Below are 17,633 nucleotides of genomic sequence, written 5' to 3'. Positions count from 1 at the left end.
TTAGATTATGATAGTACCAATCAAAGTGAATGAACGTTTGACTTTAGGTCGATCAATATTTAGGTCACCTCTATAAGAAATAAATAACTATTTAAATAAATAATAAACAAATAATAACTGATCTATCTTTTTTTCCTGATCTAGATCACTAATGATCATAGATTGAAGGATTGAATTATTAAAACGTTCATTGAATATCTAACTATGATTGATAATATTCAACACTTGCAAACATGAACAATTCTCAAGAACTCCTATTCTCACCATACAGACGAAACCCCGGTGAGTATACAAATAAATTAAATGATAATTTAGTCATAAATTATGTTATTTTGAAAATATGGATGATTGATTCTTGACTTTTTTTTAAAACTTTTTAATGGTAAATGGCTTTATTCAGAGTACAATATGGAATTCGTAGAACACTTATTGATCTCTTTTAAATCTACTTGATATACTACCTGAAGATCATAGATTTAATCCTATCTGAGATCTTTTTTGTGTGTATTTACTGTCTAGGAGTTGCAATCTTAGATCTAACAGTTATTTATCAATGGTTGATTTTGCAATGATGCTCGAAGTGATAGCAATCCGTTACAAAATCTGTCTTTAATACTATTCAGTTGTTTGACTATATCTAATGTTGAACACAAAAACATAACACAACATACTTGTTATTTTTAATTATATATACCATAAGAAGATTTGCTAGTCGGACAACCACTGATCTAGGTTAAGTTTTTTTAAAAGTTTGAATTTTCTAGGTTGTTAATTAATATTCATAACTCTAGAGAAAGTCATGTTTATTAGTTATCAGGAGAATGTGATTCTGTGGTGTGTGCTACTGATGTCGACAGATATAAGTAGTATGTGTCATTAGCCGGAAGTGAAATGCTTGGTGGCAGAAGGTTAAGAGGATAGAAAAAGAAGAACGACAACAATGATTGATGTGGAAATGAAGGGAAAGTCAAATCTGAGACGATTGATTGACATTTTGCGAATGAAGTATTTATTGTATGGTTCTCAGATTTTACTGAGACATTCTGTAATTTTGTATTGAAATATATTTTGTTGTTCCCACTTGTGCTCTCGTTAACTGCGGTTCTACCTAATAAAAATATGTCATTCCATACTTTGGGTTACAAGAATACTGTTTTATGCGACATATAATGATGTAATAATCTCTGAACCACGCTTACTATGAACGTTGTTGGAAAAGAGTGAAGTTCAAACGAGCTAAATAATAGTTGAAAGTCGAGAGTTTAAACAATTAAAACATTGAAATGTATAACTAACATAGATAAATGGATGCCACACTGGTAGTCAAAGTGGATTTGAAAGCTCTGTCATTCTTAACCTCATTTGTTTTCAGTATCATCAGAAGTTTACCGGAATAAATTCTTGTTCAGTAACCGAAGATCATCTTTAAGTTGTTCGTTGCCTTTGTTTTAATTTTTTATGAGAGGTCCTCATTCCGGTTAACTTGGTTTCACATTCAACCACAATCTCCGTTACAACAGATCTTTAGAAAGAATGAATTAAAATATATCGAAGTGTTGTTCACCGTCCTCATTTTAAAATAAGTAGGGTAGTGTTGATTATTCCTGCAATGGTAACTAGTGACGTCCCTCTAATCATAGGAAGGAAGATAAGTCTTTTAAAGATACCACTAACACCGTTACTAAAATAGTTAAAAAATCAGTGTAAAATATTAATTCTCTTGAAAGTCATACAGCCTAATGAATATAGTGTAGTGAAAACTCATCTGGGGAAAATTAATACGAAATCACAGTGGCCTAGTGAAATATAAAAATCATACATTAAATAAATTAAATCATATGCACAGCTTCTTTGCGTTGACCACATACCTCACTATTCTACTGATTCTGTTGTTACTTCAACTACTCTCTGGTTACTTTCTTGTTCTCTTCGTTTCAATCTTCTGATCCCAGGCATTCCACTTCTGATTGATGATACATACTACGTATATCTGTCAGAATAAGTAGCATTCACCACAAAAGTACTATTTCAATAAAATCAGACTTAAATAGCATAACACTAGTAACTACCGAAATTCTGGTCTTCTCTCTCTAGTTAGCAGGGCTGGGGCTCAGTAGAATAACATAGCTGGTCCTGTTGTTGTGTTGTTGACTTTCGCTTCGCTTGCCGGTTTAGGTGATATCGTGATCTCTTCAAAAATAATGAACTTTGATCATCAAATTAAATCAGTAATAATTATCATGTCACCTATAATTATCCTACCAATTACTACTCATCCTTAATTTTATTATTGTGTTTATTTAGCTTTTCATTGTGAATGGAAATTGCGAAAACTGGAAAGAAAAAAACGTAACAACCTTCTTTTTTCATTTTTACATTCAATTTTCGATTATTCCATTTTACTTTTGATCACAATTAAATAAACCCTAAATTATTTAACAGTATTCGGGTGAATATTACGACTAAATAACAGTACAACAGTTAGTTAAAATAGAGGTGAGAATAAATATAAGTTGACACAGAAGATATAGTCGTTTTAAGCTAGAAAAAAGAAAACATCTACCAACTCATTCGAAAAAACCCTATAAATATATCCATAATTTAGATCAATATCATAAATGTATCAATGTTAGACCACTAGTGAAGAACTGAAAGAAGTGGATGGTCGTTTCGTCCTAGTATGGGACCCATCAACAGTGCACCGTTGGATGCTCGTCCAGTAGTTTGCACGTTAGGCGTTTGCATACGAGACCCAAAGTCATGGGTTCGAGTCCTACGTGCGGGGTCGTGAATACTTCTTGCTGAGTAGCCCCATACTAAGACAAATGGTTTAACATTGATCCATTTTATGTGATTAAATGGAACTCAGCAATCTTCACAACCCTATACTGATATCTATAATTCTTTAAAATAACACAATCCAAATGATTATTTTTCTGTTTTAAATTATTTAGTTAATTAGGAACCCATAAAGAAGAAATCAGTTGAATTCCATAAAATATTAAATTCCTTTATATCAGACAGGTTGTATATTCGTTTCTGTCAGATATTGATTTGTATTTTCTCTAAGGTTGATAACTCACTCACATGATACTTAAATATTTGATAAACAGTAATGAAACTCAGAAAATAAATTATGTTTTATATACCAAGAAGTTTCATCTTCATACTAGTGATATCAAGGGTACGTGTCTGACTTTAAAAGAAGCTGTGATAGATGGATTTAGATTAGTAGGAAATATTGATTTCAAGCAAAGTTAATCAATAATTAGTTTAGTCACAATCTGATAGATTGAACTCAACGGTACTTCATGTTGGATTTTGATAAGTTAGAACGAGTTATAATACGTTGAAAGAATTCGAATCAATTATGCAAACAGTCGTCAAGCGGTTCAAGATTTCAAATAATTATTCATTGCATTTAATTTCAAGATGACAATTAGTGGGTGAAATTTCACCACTTGATGAATACAGTATATCGTTTTATTTATTTATTAACTTGTCATTTGATAAATGTAGTGTAGTGAAGGAGAACACAGGTGAGGAAAACCGAATTATATTTAGCACAACATTACAGAGTTACTTGGTAAAATAGAAGAAATCATACTATAATACCTAATTTGCAAAATGTCTAATAATTATCTCGGACTTCATTGTTCCTGCATTTCTATACTATTTGCTTTCTATTCCCATTCTTTCTTTCTTGATCTTCCCCATCTTCTGCTGCCAGACATTACATTCCTGACTCGCGTCATATACCACTTATATTAATATAAGTACCACGCACCACAGTAGTAGTTAGTATTTAATCTGAATGAGTACTTCGTGTGTAGGGTAGGAGAATAATGCTATTCAGAGCAGTTGAAGAAGTCTAAGAAAAAAGGAAATAACATAAGAAAAAGTGATCTGACAACTCCGCAAATATATATGACGATATATTCACAATTAGATAATGAAAGTAATTAATAATAATCAGTAATTATAAAATAGGCATGAAATTAAAACAATTTGGCAATCAGAACAAGATTTCAAATGTGTTACAATAATTAATAACTGAATAGAAAAATAAAATAATCATGCATTCTTTTTACTGTCCACTAACTTCTTACCTAATTGAAATAAACCATATGGTTTATTAATTAAAACAACAATAATAATGAATCATTCATCTAAAGTTAAGGATGTAATTAAGGTAACAATAATGATAATTGACAATTGAATGGTAAATGCGTTTAAATTAAATATCTAAAAAGCTCCAAGTTCTGTTCCCAAACTTATGCTTATACAAGCAATGATGGATAGTGGCTAGCAGTAGAATCTAGGACGGGCGTTTCGTCCTATTTGGGACTCGTCAGCTGAATGTACCTAGACCTCAGAGTTGATATTCACTCTGGGACTCGAACCCAGTACCATTCGCTTCAAACACCATCGCTTTATCCACTTAGCTACTGATTCCTGATAGCCACTTGCTTGTGCAATGGGATGATGCAGGTACATCCGGCTGACGAGTCCCAAATAGGACGAAACGCGAGTTCTGGATTCCACTACTAGCCACTATCCATCATTGCTTACAAAAAGCTTGTGAATTAAGAGAATATCAAGGCATACGCACAGTATGCACATATGCTAATAACAGACTGATCAACTGCGGTCTTAAACCTCAATGGGAAGATACAAGCCAAACAATATCAGGTGAATTATGCTCATACATTTATATTTACTTATCAAAGGAGATCTATTAAAAAAACAAATATGAGAACTTATCATCGATATTTTGGAAATGTTCAAAAAAAGGCTTTCAGTCCAGAAAATTAATGAAACACCGAATAACTCAATTTTTCATGGAAACAAGAGACCAGGCTAGTAGCTTGAAGTCTTTCAACATGTAATTAATAAACAACTAAGTTTAACTTCGAAGTTATTGTTATCAGGTATCCATAATCTGATTTAAGTGTTTAAAAAAGAAACAGTTGTCAATCTTTCTTTGTTTTGACAATATAAATTCTGTTCCATTACATAGAAAATGTTCAGCCTTCTCTTATTTAACTACTAAGTTATTGCTATGTTTGAAGCGATTATGAGTTTACCTAGTCTGCGAACGGAACAAAACCTCTGTGATCAAAGATCAATAGCCTAGCTATTCTGATGAGTCCCAAACCGGCTAATTAGAGAGAGAGAGAGAAGTTCAAGTTCAAAACGGAGAAATATATTCCGCAAGCATCCAGAAGCATGAGCAATCCCAACAAGTCTCGTCGGAAATACACTCATTTATATATTGGTTTGTACACCCATTTTTGACTAATAATCAGAATAAATTGCATATATGAGAAACATCTGCTGAATTCTGTGAGAAACTTAAAATGTAATGAAGGAAAGATTATGTCTTAATTAAGCTGATAACAAGCTATGAACAGTTAATGTAATTTGAAGTATAACCAATGCTATTTGATGGCCAAAAGTATTCACTCATTGTGACATCAGCTCCTAGACACAACCTTTGTAACTAGAACTACTAAAAGTTCAACACGTTTTTCAATAGCTGGTGTCAGTTCGTTATAAACCATAGTTCCTGACCTTAACACTCCTAACCACATTTTTTAACCTTAATCCTGAAAGCCTAATTTCTGATCATAACCATATTTCGTTCACTAATCATGTTAGAAACTAAATATTCATGTTATTTTTATAATTTCTCATTATAAAACTAAACATTGTTTCCTTATTAGCTGGTGAGTCACCCAGAGTCGTCACTACAATATAGTTTTCCTATTTTATTTTATTTCTAGTTATTATTAAATCCTTTTTATTGCGTAATCACCTATTTTTTTTGGTTCTTTGGCCATTTAGTACAATTAACATTTCAGAATGTTTTTCTGAATAGGATACAAATGTATCATATTTTATTTAATCTCTTAACTTTATTTTCATCTTTCCTAATGGCATTCTGATGTTTGTCCACAACAATTAATCAAATTTATTTATATAGTTTTAACTTGTAGGGCCAGTGAAATGTCACTGAGCCCTAGCCTAATCATCTGGCAGTTGGGTCATTAAATTTCGAATAGATCATCGATCCTCGTCAAGGTCAAGGATAACCAACGCGCATCAGTTAACCGTATGCCATGGACTGTCGCATACAACGGTGGTCTCGCTATCTTCTCTGTACTCATTTTTACTAATATCTTCCCATAATAACGTCCTTCGTGTTATACGGTCCTCAAAGTAGCCATATTACTTTGATACGTCAAAGGGGTAATCCACGTCAGATGTTGACCGCGAGGTGTGGCTTCGAAGTTATTTGGTTCGTCACAGCATGCCCGTCTAACTCGAATAGACCTCCAATCATTCGACATTGATCATCAACGTCGGTGATCTACAAACCTATTTTATAGTTTTAATCTTCAAACATTACAGGTTATGTAAGCAATTGATAAGAACCTAAATTAAAGTAAATTAAATTAATATTATGTTGTTCAAATTTTTGTTTTTGATTCGTTTCAATTAAGAAGGGGAAAAATACTGTTATGAAAAATATTATTATTAGCCTTATTCAATATTATATTCTTGATACAATATAGAATTCTCAGCAAGTTACTTACTTATTGATCGATCCTGATGTTTAATATTTAGTGGGCGCCAGTTCAAAATTATCATTTCAAGAATCGACATCTGAATAATATACATTCTTTTCGATGTATATTACCAACAACCGCGATGTCTCTGATTGGACTTTTTTGTAACTTGTACAGCGAAATGTTGTAAACTTTTCATAAAGGCACCTGAATAGGTTACCTGATTAACAAACATAATGGTATGTTGAAATAAACAAAAACAACTTGTTGAAATATCTAGATGGTAGGAACAAGTAGTCCAGATATTCAAGCAGGAGAGTTATAAACTAAGGATTTTAAAGAAATAATAATTACAAAAGAAACGCAATGGTTCCCTTTACAATTTAATCAATATGGATGTTAATATTAATTCAACCTTGAAATTGAACATTCATCATGAATCTGTTTCTAATGTGTGTTACTTAAATTGTTCGAGTTTCTAGTGAGAAACAGTAACTAGTGAAGTCAAAATTGTTTAGAAGGTGATTAATAAAACCGAAAGTATTCAGTATCACGAATCAAGCAAAGTTGAAAATATGCACAAATGGTTGTTGACTTGGGGAATTGAAATATACTATGATAATTATTGTTTTCTGTGTCGCTGAACTATTACTACTATAGAGGTTGATTAAAAATGAGAAAACTAACAAAATTTGGTAACTTTGAAACATGATAAATAATTGCGTACACATAGTTTAGAATGAATGACATGTTTAAATGTTTTTGGTCTTGTATACGAAGTATGAATAAACAATGTAACTGTAGATAACCAATATTTTCAAAGTTTGGATAGCACATAGCTTCTTGATTTAGGAAATTTTACCCAATATTGAAGGAATTCGGGATATTCAGAAAGTAAAGTTGACGTATGCCAAGCCTACATAATTCTTCAAAGAGAAATTTAAATGGAGTCGAAATAATAATCAATGGAATATTATCCTTCTGTTAGATATTGTATACTGAAATGATTTTGTGATCCAGATAGAATCTTTTAAATTAAAACATTACAGCACGGAAAGACACCTACTCTCTATGAATATTCCTCAGTGATTATCCTATTTACAGGTTGGTTGATCAATGAGTGGTGACCAGTGCCATGTTATCCCAGTTTATTAGTGCTGATATAATTCTAGAGATCACATAGACTGCTATGTGGCTCAACAATGCGTCCAATATATTTTGATGTTGCGTGGTTAGAGACAAACAGTATGAACATACAAACATTACATCGTTAACTTATCAATGAACGGTCAGTGGTAAATAACTCAGTCTTACAAGAGGTCTGGACTCAACTGGCTGAGGTAGACAGGGAAGCTGGACCATTCAGAACCCTAGGCCGTTCTTACATGTTTGCGCGTCTTTGGTCCGATCGATATTACGCTAACCTCCAATCTGCAGCCCTTTTTCACATTATAACAGATTTTCAATCTGGGATTCGAACCCAGTACTGTTTGCTTCAAACGCCATCGCATTATCCACTTAGCTACTGAATTCTATTAGCCACCTCCTTGTGCCACTATTCATCTTTGCTTATAAAACTTGTGACTTCAGGCAATATGCACAGGATTCACATATGCCAATAAGAGACTGATCATTTGTAGTCCTAAATAACAATCGAAAGATACAAGTAAACAACACCAAATGAATATTTCAGGTATTTGTCTACTTATTAAATGATCATATAAATTTTATATTTACTACCATGTATAATTTTCAATATAACATTTTTTCAACTAAACTAATCTCTAGGAGAAATTGGTATAAAATTACAAATAATCGATTGTCAACCAATTGTCAATGGTATTTACTCATCTATGAATTATTTCTTAGCTCAAGTACATGAGAAATTTGAACATCAAATATTTTGTCATACTAATTTATTGGAATTAAAATGGTGTTTAGAAGAAGAGAATGATGAAATATTTAGTGGATTTGTATTAGAACGAATTGAATCTGGTTAGTATGGTTATTATTTTTTTATAATCAGAGGTGGGGGTTTTTGAATTGGTTGAAGTTGGACATTAACATCGTTGGATGGCCGCTTAGTGGTCTAGAGGTTAAGTGTTCCCGTGTGAGACCGATAAGTCCTGGGTTCGGATCTCGAGAGGTGGGATCGTGAATGCGCATAGCTGAGGAGTCCCACAATAGGACGAAACGGCCGTCTAGTACTTTCAGGTTTTCCATGGTAGTCTAGCTTCAACTGACTCATGAACTCAACTATTAAATTATTATTTTTTGTTTGTTGTCAGCCCTAATATAAATTAGTTTGAATATAACTATTAAATTGCCTGCTTATATTTCAGAGTATTGAATAATATTGGCTTGATTAATTAAACATTTTTATTCAGATTGAACATTTAATAGATTTTATTTTCTTCTATATCAGTTATTGATGTTAACCATTAACTCAGTAGCTGTTTGAGCTCTATGACCCGGTTTATTTATTTGTAACAATCAGATATAATAATTCACTGTTCAGTTAGTGTACATGAATAAAATATTAACATACCATCCAATGCCTAAAACTCTGCCCGGGGCCCCCCGTGGGGCTACTGCCTGTCCCAAGGCCGGATAAAGGAAGAGGGTTGAGCATGGGGTTAGTGACTTGATCCTGTAGAAAACTAACTCGCTAAAAAAACGCTAACCAGAAAAAATAATTAAAACCATTTAAACTCTGCCCTGGGAGTTAGAAGGTCTTCATTTAGAAAAGTTATGATGTCTCATAATCAAAGCCAAATTCTTTCGGAAGTCACAAGGCTGATGTCCCTTCTGATCCAATGCTTAAAGTCTTTTAATCTTAACTCTCGGTCTTCTCAAATCAATCGAAGTGTCTTGTTTATATTTGTGAACGACAGACAGTGTTTTTCGGCTGTTCCAAAATTATCCGATTAATTAATTATCATTTGAAAATGTATGGAGGTCCCTTCAACTAATTTTATTTTCATTAAGATTATAAGATCCCATTATTGCTATCCCCTGCTAATTAATTTGAATTTCAACGATAAATCAGGTTCTATATAAAGGGATCAGGTGAAATATTCACTGTTGTTTCGTTGCTTTACGTAACCATTTCTTGGATTTCCATTCTGATTATTAGATCATCGCATAAATTTATTCATTATGAACTTGATTTTATTTTTTATTCTATGGTTGCAATAATCTAATGATATCTTTCATACAACTTGGATCGATAATTATGTTAAACCATATTTATCTGCGTTTCTCCTAATTATCTATATCGATCAATCTACTAATATTTATCAAACTTCACATCACTGGAGCATAATGCTTTATTGATATAATAATTTAGCTATTAGTGGAATTCAACTGTTTCTGAACAACCAGGCCAACCATATTGATTTATCATTCCCATCTAGTCATTTCACAGTCAAGCATATCATAGCATATGATAGTAATTTACTTTCTGTATGTATGACTGTTTTGGGGAAATTAGCTTGTTGCACTACAAAACAAAGGGACTTCAACCTTACAGAAAAGTAAAACAAAAACGTTACCAAAACATCTACCACAAACATATCGGATTTGACAGATAAATTAAAGTTTTGAACTTTATCAGTAACTACTTTCATATTTAAAACATATCATCGACTTATATTAATGATGTTATCCAGTTTTAACCCTTTAATCCGTTAGCACCTATTAAAATATATTTAAGTAAGTCAAGGGATTATTAATTAGTTAATTTCAAGTGTTTGTAAATTACTTATTTACACCTGTTACTCCTCGTGGAGGAGCATAGGTCACCCACAAGCACTCTCTATCCAACTCTGTCACGGGCAATCATTTCCAGTTCTTTCCATTTTGTTATTCATCCTTATCATATCTGATTCTACTTCCGTATGTAATGTGTTCTTTGGCTTTCCTTTTTTCCGTTTCCCTTCCAAATTGTAAATAGTCATTTGAAATTAATATATCTTTAATACGGGTAACTAACATATTGACTATGAAGTACTTGGACTAATAGTTCAAAAACAATCTATACAGATATATATTCATATTACATCATACTACTGAAATCCTATTGTTATAGTGACTGATTTCAGTTTATTTTTATTTGTATTGTTTAAATATCAATTACATAACAATACATAGATTAGTTTTTTTTTAAAAAAGTGCTTAAAAGTTAACCTGTCAACATTGAGTACTCTTATTAATTAAGCTTATTATTTAATATAATTGAATTCATTCAATATAAACAATTTGTACTTACTTACTTACTTACGCCTGTTACTCCTAATGGAGCATAGGCCTCAGACTATAATCAATCAATTGTCTATACCTATAATGAGTGACTTAATTAATTTAGTTACTAACTGGTTACTTGTTTCTTTGTTTGTTTGTTTTTTAACATTACAAAATCAATTATACATTTAACATAATCTTTCCATTTTAATATTCCTTTTGAAATCTTTAATTCTTAATTGAATACATAATGTATGAAAAAACACAAGTGATTAAGATAGACTATAAGCAGCTGATAAACCTTCGTATTTCATTCAGCGCTCATTGAGGGTATTGAATAAATGTTGTAAGTAACGATAACATAAAGTTTCAACGACTACGAAAAAGCATTTGGTATCGTGGACAGAACAACACTATGAAAGCTCCTTCGATAGTCAATATCATACAGAATTCCTATGATGGATTAAACTGCAAAATCGTGCATGGAGGACAGTTGACAAAGTCGTTCGAAGTAAAGACCAGTGTCAGGCAAGGTTGCTTACTCTCACCTTCTCTTTCTCCTTGTGATCGATTGGATCATGAAGACGTCGACATCTGAAGGGAAACACGGGATACAGTGGACATCTAAGATGCAGTTAGACTATCTAGACTTCGCAGATGATCTAGCCCTTCTATCCCAAACGCAACAACAGATGCAGGAGAAGACGAACAGTGTAGCAGCAGCCTCAGCAACAGTAGGTCTCAATATACACAAAGAGAAAAGCAAGATTCCCCGGTACAACACAGAATGCACCAATCCAATCACAATTGACGGAGAAGATTTGGAAGATGTAAAAACCTTTACGTATTTGGGCAGCATCATTGATGAACAGGGTGGATCTGATGCAGATGTGAAGGCGCGGATCGGCAAAGCAAGAGCAGCATATTTACAACTGAAGAACATCTGGAAATCAAAACAACTGTCAACCACCACAAAAGTCAGGATTTTAAATACAAATTTCAGAACGGTTCTACTGTATGGGGCGGAAACCTGGAGAACTACGAAAGCCATCATCCAGAAAATACAGGTGTTTATTAACAGTTGTCTACACAAAATACTTCGAATCCGTTGGTCAGACACTATCACAACAACCTACTATGAGAGCGAACAAACCAGATTCCAGTGGAGGAAGAAATCAGGAAGAAGCGTTGGAAGTGGATAGGACACACATTGAGGAAAGCACCCAACTGTGTCACAAGACAAACCCTCACATGGAATCCTGAAGGCCAAAGGAGAAGAGGAAGACCAAAGAACACATTACGCTGGGAAATGGAGATAGACATGAGAAAAATGAACAAGAATTGGATGGAACTAGAAAAGAAGGCGGAGGACAGAGTGGGTTGTAGAATTCTGGTCGGCGGCCTATGCTCCATTAGGAGTAACAGGCGTAAGTAAAGTAAAAAAAAGATAATATAAAGTAATTACTTCATCGTATGATGGAAAATGTAAAGAAACCCTATTATCAGTACTCTAATAAGTCGCATAGCATAAGTAATTTGTAAATAACGAGAATAGTTGAGAATTATTGTTTAGTGATGACAATGAATTTAAAAAAACGATATAAGTTGATGGTGTAATTGCTAAAGGGAATTGATTCTTGCATTGCAATTAACACCAATTCAATCAGGCCGATATTCAGGTGTACAGCTGTATTCATCAGTCGGATTATTGATTAATTAGCTTAAATTTCCTGTATAAGACCAATAAGTTTCCGTTAACTTAGTGACCTTCCTTCGACTAATGACTCAATAACAGCAAAATAGCTACCGAGATCAATACATAACATCTATTAGCCCAACATACAACTTCGCTCATTCGCCCGATTGTTAGATAGCTAGCAAAGAACAAGAACTCAGTATGCAGATAAATTCTATAGTACAATTCACTTTAGTACTCAAAATCTGTGTGATAATATGGACTAATTTCCTTATAACACCTTTTAATCGATAAATATCTTTGGAGTTCCCAGTCGATTAGGTCACTATTCACTGATTTTTTTTATAATATGCAGTGTTCAAGCTACATGTAAAAGAATCCATATTAACTGTATAATCTGTTGATTCCCATTTCGTTTTTGAGGAAGATTCCGGATATGTAAATTCAAACAGTCAATCATTCTCATTGAGATGCTAAAATTCTTTGCACTGATCTTAACTTCTTACATTCATAATATTTGACGCATACATCAATTCTGAATAATCTATACAAAGAGATTGTTATGGTGGAGGGTGTCCGAGATTCTATCGACAGAGTTTCAATTTCGTCACTAGTCTACATAATTCGCTACCGAATGTATAGTAATCATTTATTGAACTGTGAACCTGGGAAAACAAGTTAAAATTATAAAAGGAGCATTATTTTTCTCGACATTGAAGGTATACTTTGTTTACGCATGAGAATTAGCACAAGATTTTGGTAGAGGATTCCCTGTCAACTATCCCAAACCATCTAAAAGTTAACGATATGTACATAATGGTGGTCTGTCACACTGCCAATATTTCTGATGTTGACAAAACTATAATAAATGTACACCAATAAATGAAGTGAATAATGAATAAAATTTAGTTTCGTGCTTAACGATTGAATATAACTGTAAGAAAGCTTTAGTTGACCTAGGAAATACGGTTAGATACAACAAAATTCACAATTTGGATATTTTTCCACAGGACACAATCAGTAATTATTTTACTAATCAGATCCATGTTATGGTCTACATATAACGTTTTATAGAACCCAAGTCTAAATAGTCCATAGAAAATATGTGTAGTGTGTAGTACGTTGTGTATCAAAATCAGATCTCGGACACAGCCCATTATAACAGTGTCTGGCAACATAATAAATATATTTTTTAATATATCCCAATGAATAGGAAAGCTGTATTTCTGACATTTCGTGACTTAATGTAAGCCACTTCGTCAAAGTTTCTGGCAACGTTATTTTTCTCAAACCCACGCGAAAATGAATAAAATTCCAGAATGTTATTTTCAGCAGATCAGCTTGAATAAATTTTTGGTTGAGATCATGAACCGATTGATGCTAGCCCACCATTGAAAACCTGTAAGTACTTGACGGTCGTTTCGTCCGATTATGGGACTCTTCAGTAGTAGTAGTAGTATTCGTGGCGACATCGTAAATATGAATTGATCAGGAATCTAGTACTAGGATAAAAAAGCCATCCAATGTTTCCTCGTTTTCAATGGTCATTTAATTAGAATCAATCCGTAGTGTTAACTTTAAAATATCTATAAACTATAAAAGGATATCGTAATATTAAAGCTAATTAAATAATGGTTTTACACTGATAAATAACTAGCTTTCAGATGAGATTTCCAAAGCTCCAATGAAACGATTTAATCTTTAAAGTCAGTCCATTTACAAATGACACAGTAAATCACTACTGGTTCAAGATCAAACTGTAATTCATACTAACTGATACTGAAAATAAGAAGTAAAAAATTTCTATTGTACATGTTGGCCATAATCCCGTATTAGGACTTCAATGTACATTATTGAATAGTAGTGTAGTGAACGAGAACACAAATGGGGACAACCAAATGTATCTCAATAAAAAATTACAGAATGTCTTAGTAAAATCCGAAAACCATACAATAAGTAATTCATTTATAAAATGTAAATTAATTGTCTCAGATTCCATTGTTGTTTCGTTTCCACACCAACCATTCTCTGTTGTCGTTCTTTTTTCTTCTACTTAACCTTCTGCCACCAAGCATTTCACTTTCGATTGGTGATACATACTACTTATATCTGTCGACATCAGTAGTACACACCACAGTAGAACAATAGCTTTCAGTTATCATTAGTTCTTAGGCATATATCAGTTTTGTAATAATAATTATCTCATAATGAGTGAATATTTTCCATTTTACAAATTTTACTCATGATAATGTACATTCTACTTTATTACAGACCTAATACTTATTATATATCCAGATAGTATTGATAAATTAGAAGAGATAAATTCAATCAAATATCAATTTGCAAATTGTCTACAAAAATATTTTGACACCATAGAAACACGTAAAGTAATTGGAGTAGATTGTTTTAAAATTCAACTTTATATTAATAATAATGATGTAGCAAATACTATAAATGAATGGAAAATGTCTATAATTCCAATTGTATATCATATAGAAGATTCAGGTAAGATGAAAATTGTATTGAACTTTATTGAAAATTGTTGCCAATTATGATTTATATTAGCTAAGATGATGAAGTCAGTTTATAATAAAGAGTATTAATTCAATAATTATTATCAACTTAAGATTTGGTAATTTGTTTAATCTGGTTGGTGTTTTGTTTTAGCATTTTTATCCCATACACACGAACAAATGTCAATGAAGCCAACTAGTGTAGTAGCAGCCTGTGCATAAGTAGGCCTCATTATATACAAAAGAAAAAACAAGATCTTCAAATTCAAAGCGGAGAACAGCAATTCAATCACTCTTGATGGCGAAACTCTGGAAGATGTAGAATCATTCACATACCTGGGAAGCATAATCGATGAACAAGGAGGTTCAGATGCAGACATAAAGGCAAGGATTGGCAAAGCAAGGACAGCATTCCTACAGTTGAAGAACATATGGAACTCAAAACAACTTTCAACCAATATCAAAGTGAGAATCTTCAATACGAATGTCAAGGCAGTTCTACTGTATGGAGCTGAAACTTAGAGAACTACCACAACCATCATTAATAAGGTGCAAGTATTTATAAACAGCTGTCTACGCAAGATACTCAACATCCATTGGCCGGATACCATCAACAACAGCCTTTTGTGGGAGAGAACAAACCACCTTCCAGCTGAAGAAGAAATTAGGAAAAGACGATGGAGTTGGATAGGGTATACATTACAGAAATCACTAAACTGCATCACGAGGCAACCCTAACCTGGTACCTGAAGAGAAGCGGAAAAGAGGAAGGCCAAAGAACACATTACGTCGCGAAATAGAAGGAGATATGAAAAGGATGAACAACAAATGGAAAGAACTGGAAAGGATTGCCCATGACAGGGTTGGATGGAGAGTGCTTGTGGGTGGCCTATGCTCCTCGATGAGGGGTAACGGACGTAAGTAAGTAGGATTTGGTAAGAGTGTACAATTATAGAATTTTTCACATTGGAAAAAGAAATAATCTAGAAATAAATATGTTTTTCTTTAAATATGGTTCTAAAAGAATAAATAAAACCGAGAAGTGAAAAACTAAGAATAATCCTTAACTGGATCTATTTATGGAGATAAACAATAAATGTGACTATACAACCAAGATTCGACGAGTTCAGGCGAATTCCTATAGTTTAATCTATATCTGTAACTAATTTGATTGTAAGAAGTGAAATATATAAACTTGGTAATACTTCTTATGATGTCCTAAACACATGAGTATGAATAATCTGTAGGGAATATTGATCGCTTTCCAATTTTGTTATTCATTACAGGTTTATACATCTGTTATTAGAGTTTAAGACAGTTTGGAATCAGTCTTTAAATGGCATTCAATTGACCAAATAACAGAGTACTCTATACAATATCACTAAGGCATAGTATCAGTCAATAAATGATCATAAATACATACAGTTGAAGTATCTCATAATAATATAATCAAATAGTTCTTGATTAATTTTAGGAGTCTTTTAAATAATTATTTCACTTATATTAAGTTCCAATGTAAATCCTTTTCTATTGATTTATCAACAATATTTGCTTCATTATTCTAAAATTATAAAGATATCATTCTCAAAACACGAAGAAGTTGTAGAGATTACCATGTTCAAAGTTAATTTTGTCATTGATTGTTATCATCCATTAACCATTGGATCTTCAATAGCAGTCTCAAAGTATTATGTTCATTGAGAAACGTTAAGGATAATAGATTCAATTCTTTATTTCTTCATCATTCTGTATCATTTAAGAGTTCCTGACTTGAATCTAACATGATTCCCAAATTCTTTATAGTTTACAATCGTTCCACACAAATGAACTGATAACCTTCTCATCATCATTGTTTTAATCTCCATCAAAACAGTAATCAATCTACTTTGAAACTATATAAAACAATCAGTTATGCATAGATTTTAATCAATATTTCAACGTAACAAAAATGTGTATCATTTCTTCCTACATTAATTGTTTATTTATTTACAATACTAAAATACTTGAAAATAGCACTTTAACCTAGATGATGTACAAATCAATTGTGTTCACTAATAATTAGATATTCTTTAAGCTAGTTAACACTATGCAAATAGAATAAAACATTGAATTATTCTATTTATTCATATGATATAAATAATTCAATGTTCATATTGACTCAATTGAATTACGAATGAGACTATGAGAATTTGAGTATAATTTTAATTGAAAAAAATATTAATTAAAATATATTTTAATGAATATATTATATAATGAAATCAATCATTGAACATTAAAAGAAAAGAAAAGCTTCATTCTGTTCAAAGATAGATAGTGGCTAGAAGTGGTATCCAGGAAGCGCGTTTCATCTTATATGAGACTCGTCAGTTGGATATACTTGCATCTTAGAGTTGATTTTCACTCTGTGACTAGAACTTAGGATAAAATGCTCGTCAAACTGGATTCCACTACTAATCACTATCCACCTTCACTCGCAAGTGAATAAATCGAACATAATTAGAAACTAATAAAGAAAACTATAAAACTTAAACTGAGAAAAATCGGATCATTTTACTGTATAACAAATTTTGCTTAACAAAAGTATCAAACTATAAAGCTGTAAAATAAATT

The 17,633-nt window shown here is 32.3% G+C and overlaps 1 protein-coding gene across 1 annotated transcript; it reads left to right on the top strand.

Moving 5' to 3' along the window:
• Window positions 1–137: 137 nt before the first annotated feature.
• Window positions 138–15,065, top strand: MS3_00006915 (uncharacterized protein; the record flags this gene model as incomplete). Its single annotated transcript, XM_012937845.2, has 3 exons — window positions 138–282; window positions 8,361–8,567; window positions 14,782–15,065. Exons 1-3 carry the CDS (start codon window positions 234–236, stop codon window positions 15,063–15,065), a joined length of 540 nt encoding a protein of 179 aa, XP_012793299.1. The 5' UTR covers window positions 138–233.
• Window positions 15,066–17,633: the final 2,568 nt, after the last annotated feature.

The sequence above is a fragment of the Schistosoma haematobium genome, chromosome 2, assembly GCF_000699445.3.
Source record: "Schistosoma haematobium chromosome 2, whole genome shotgun sequence".
Lineage (NCBI taxonomy): Eukaryota > Metazoa > Platyhelminthes > Trematoda > Strigeidida > Schistosomatidae > Schistosoma > Schistosoma haematobium.
This window is presented reverse-complemented; position numbering and strand designations above follow the sequence as displayed.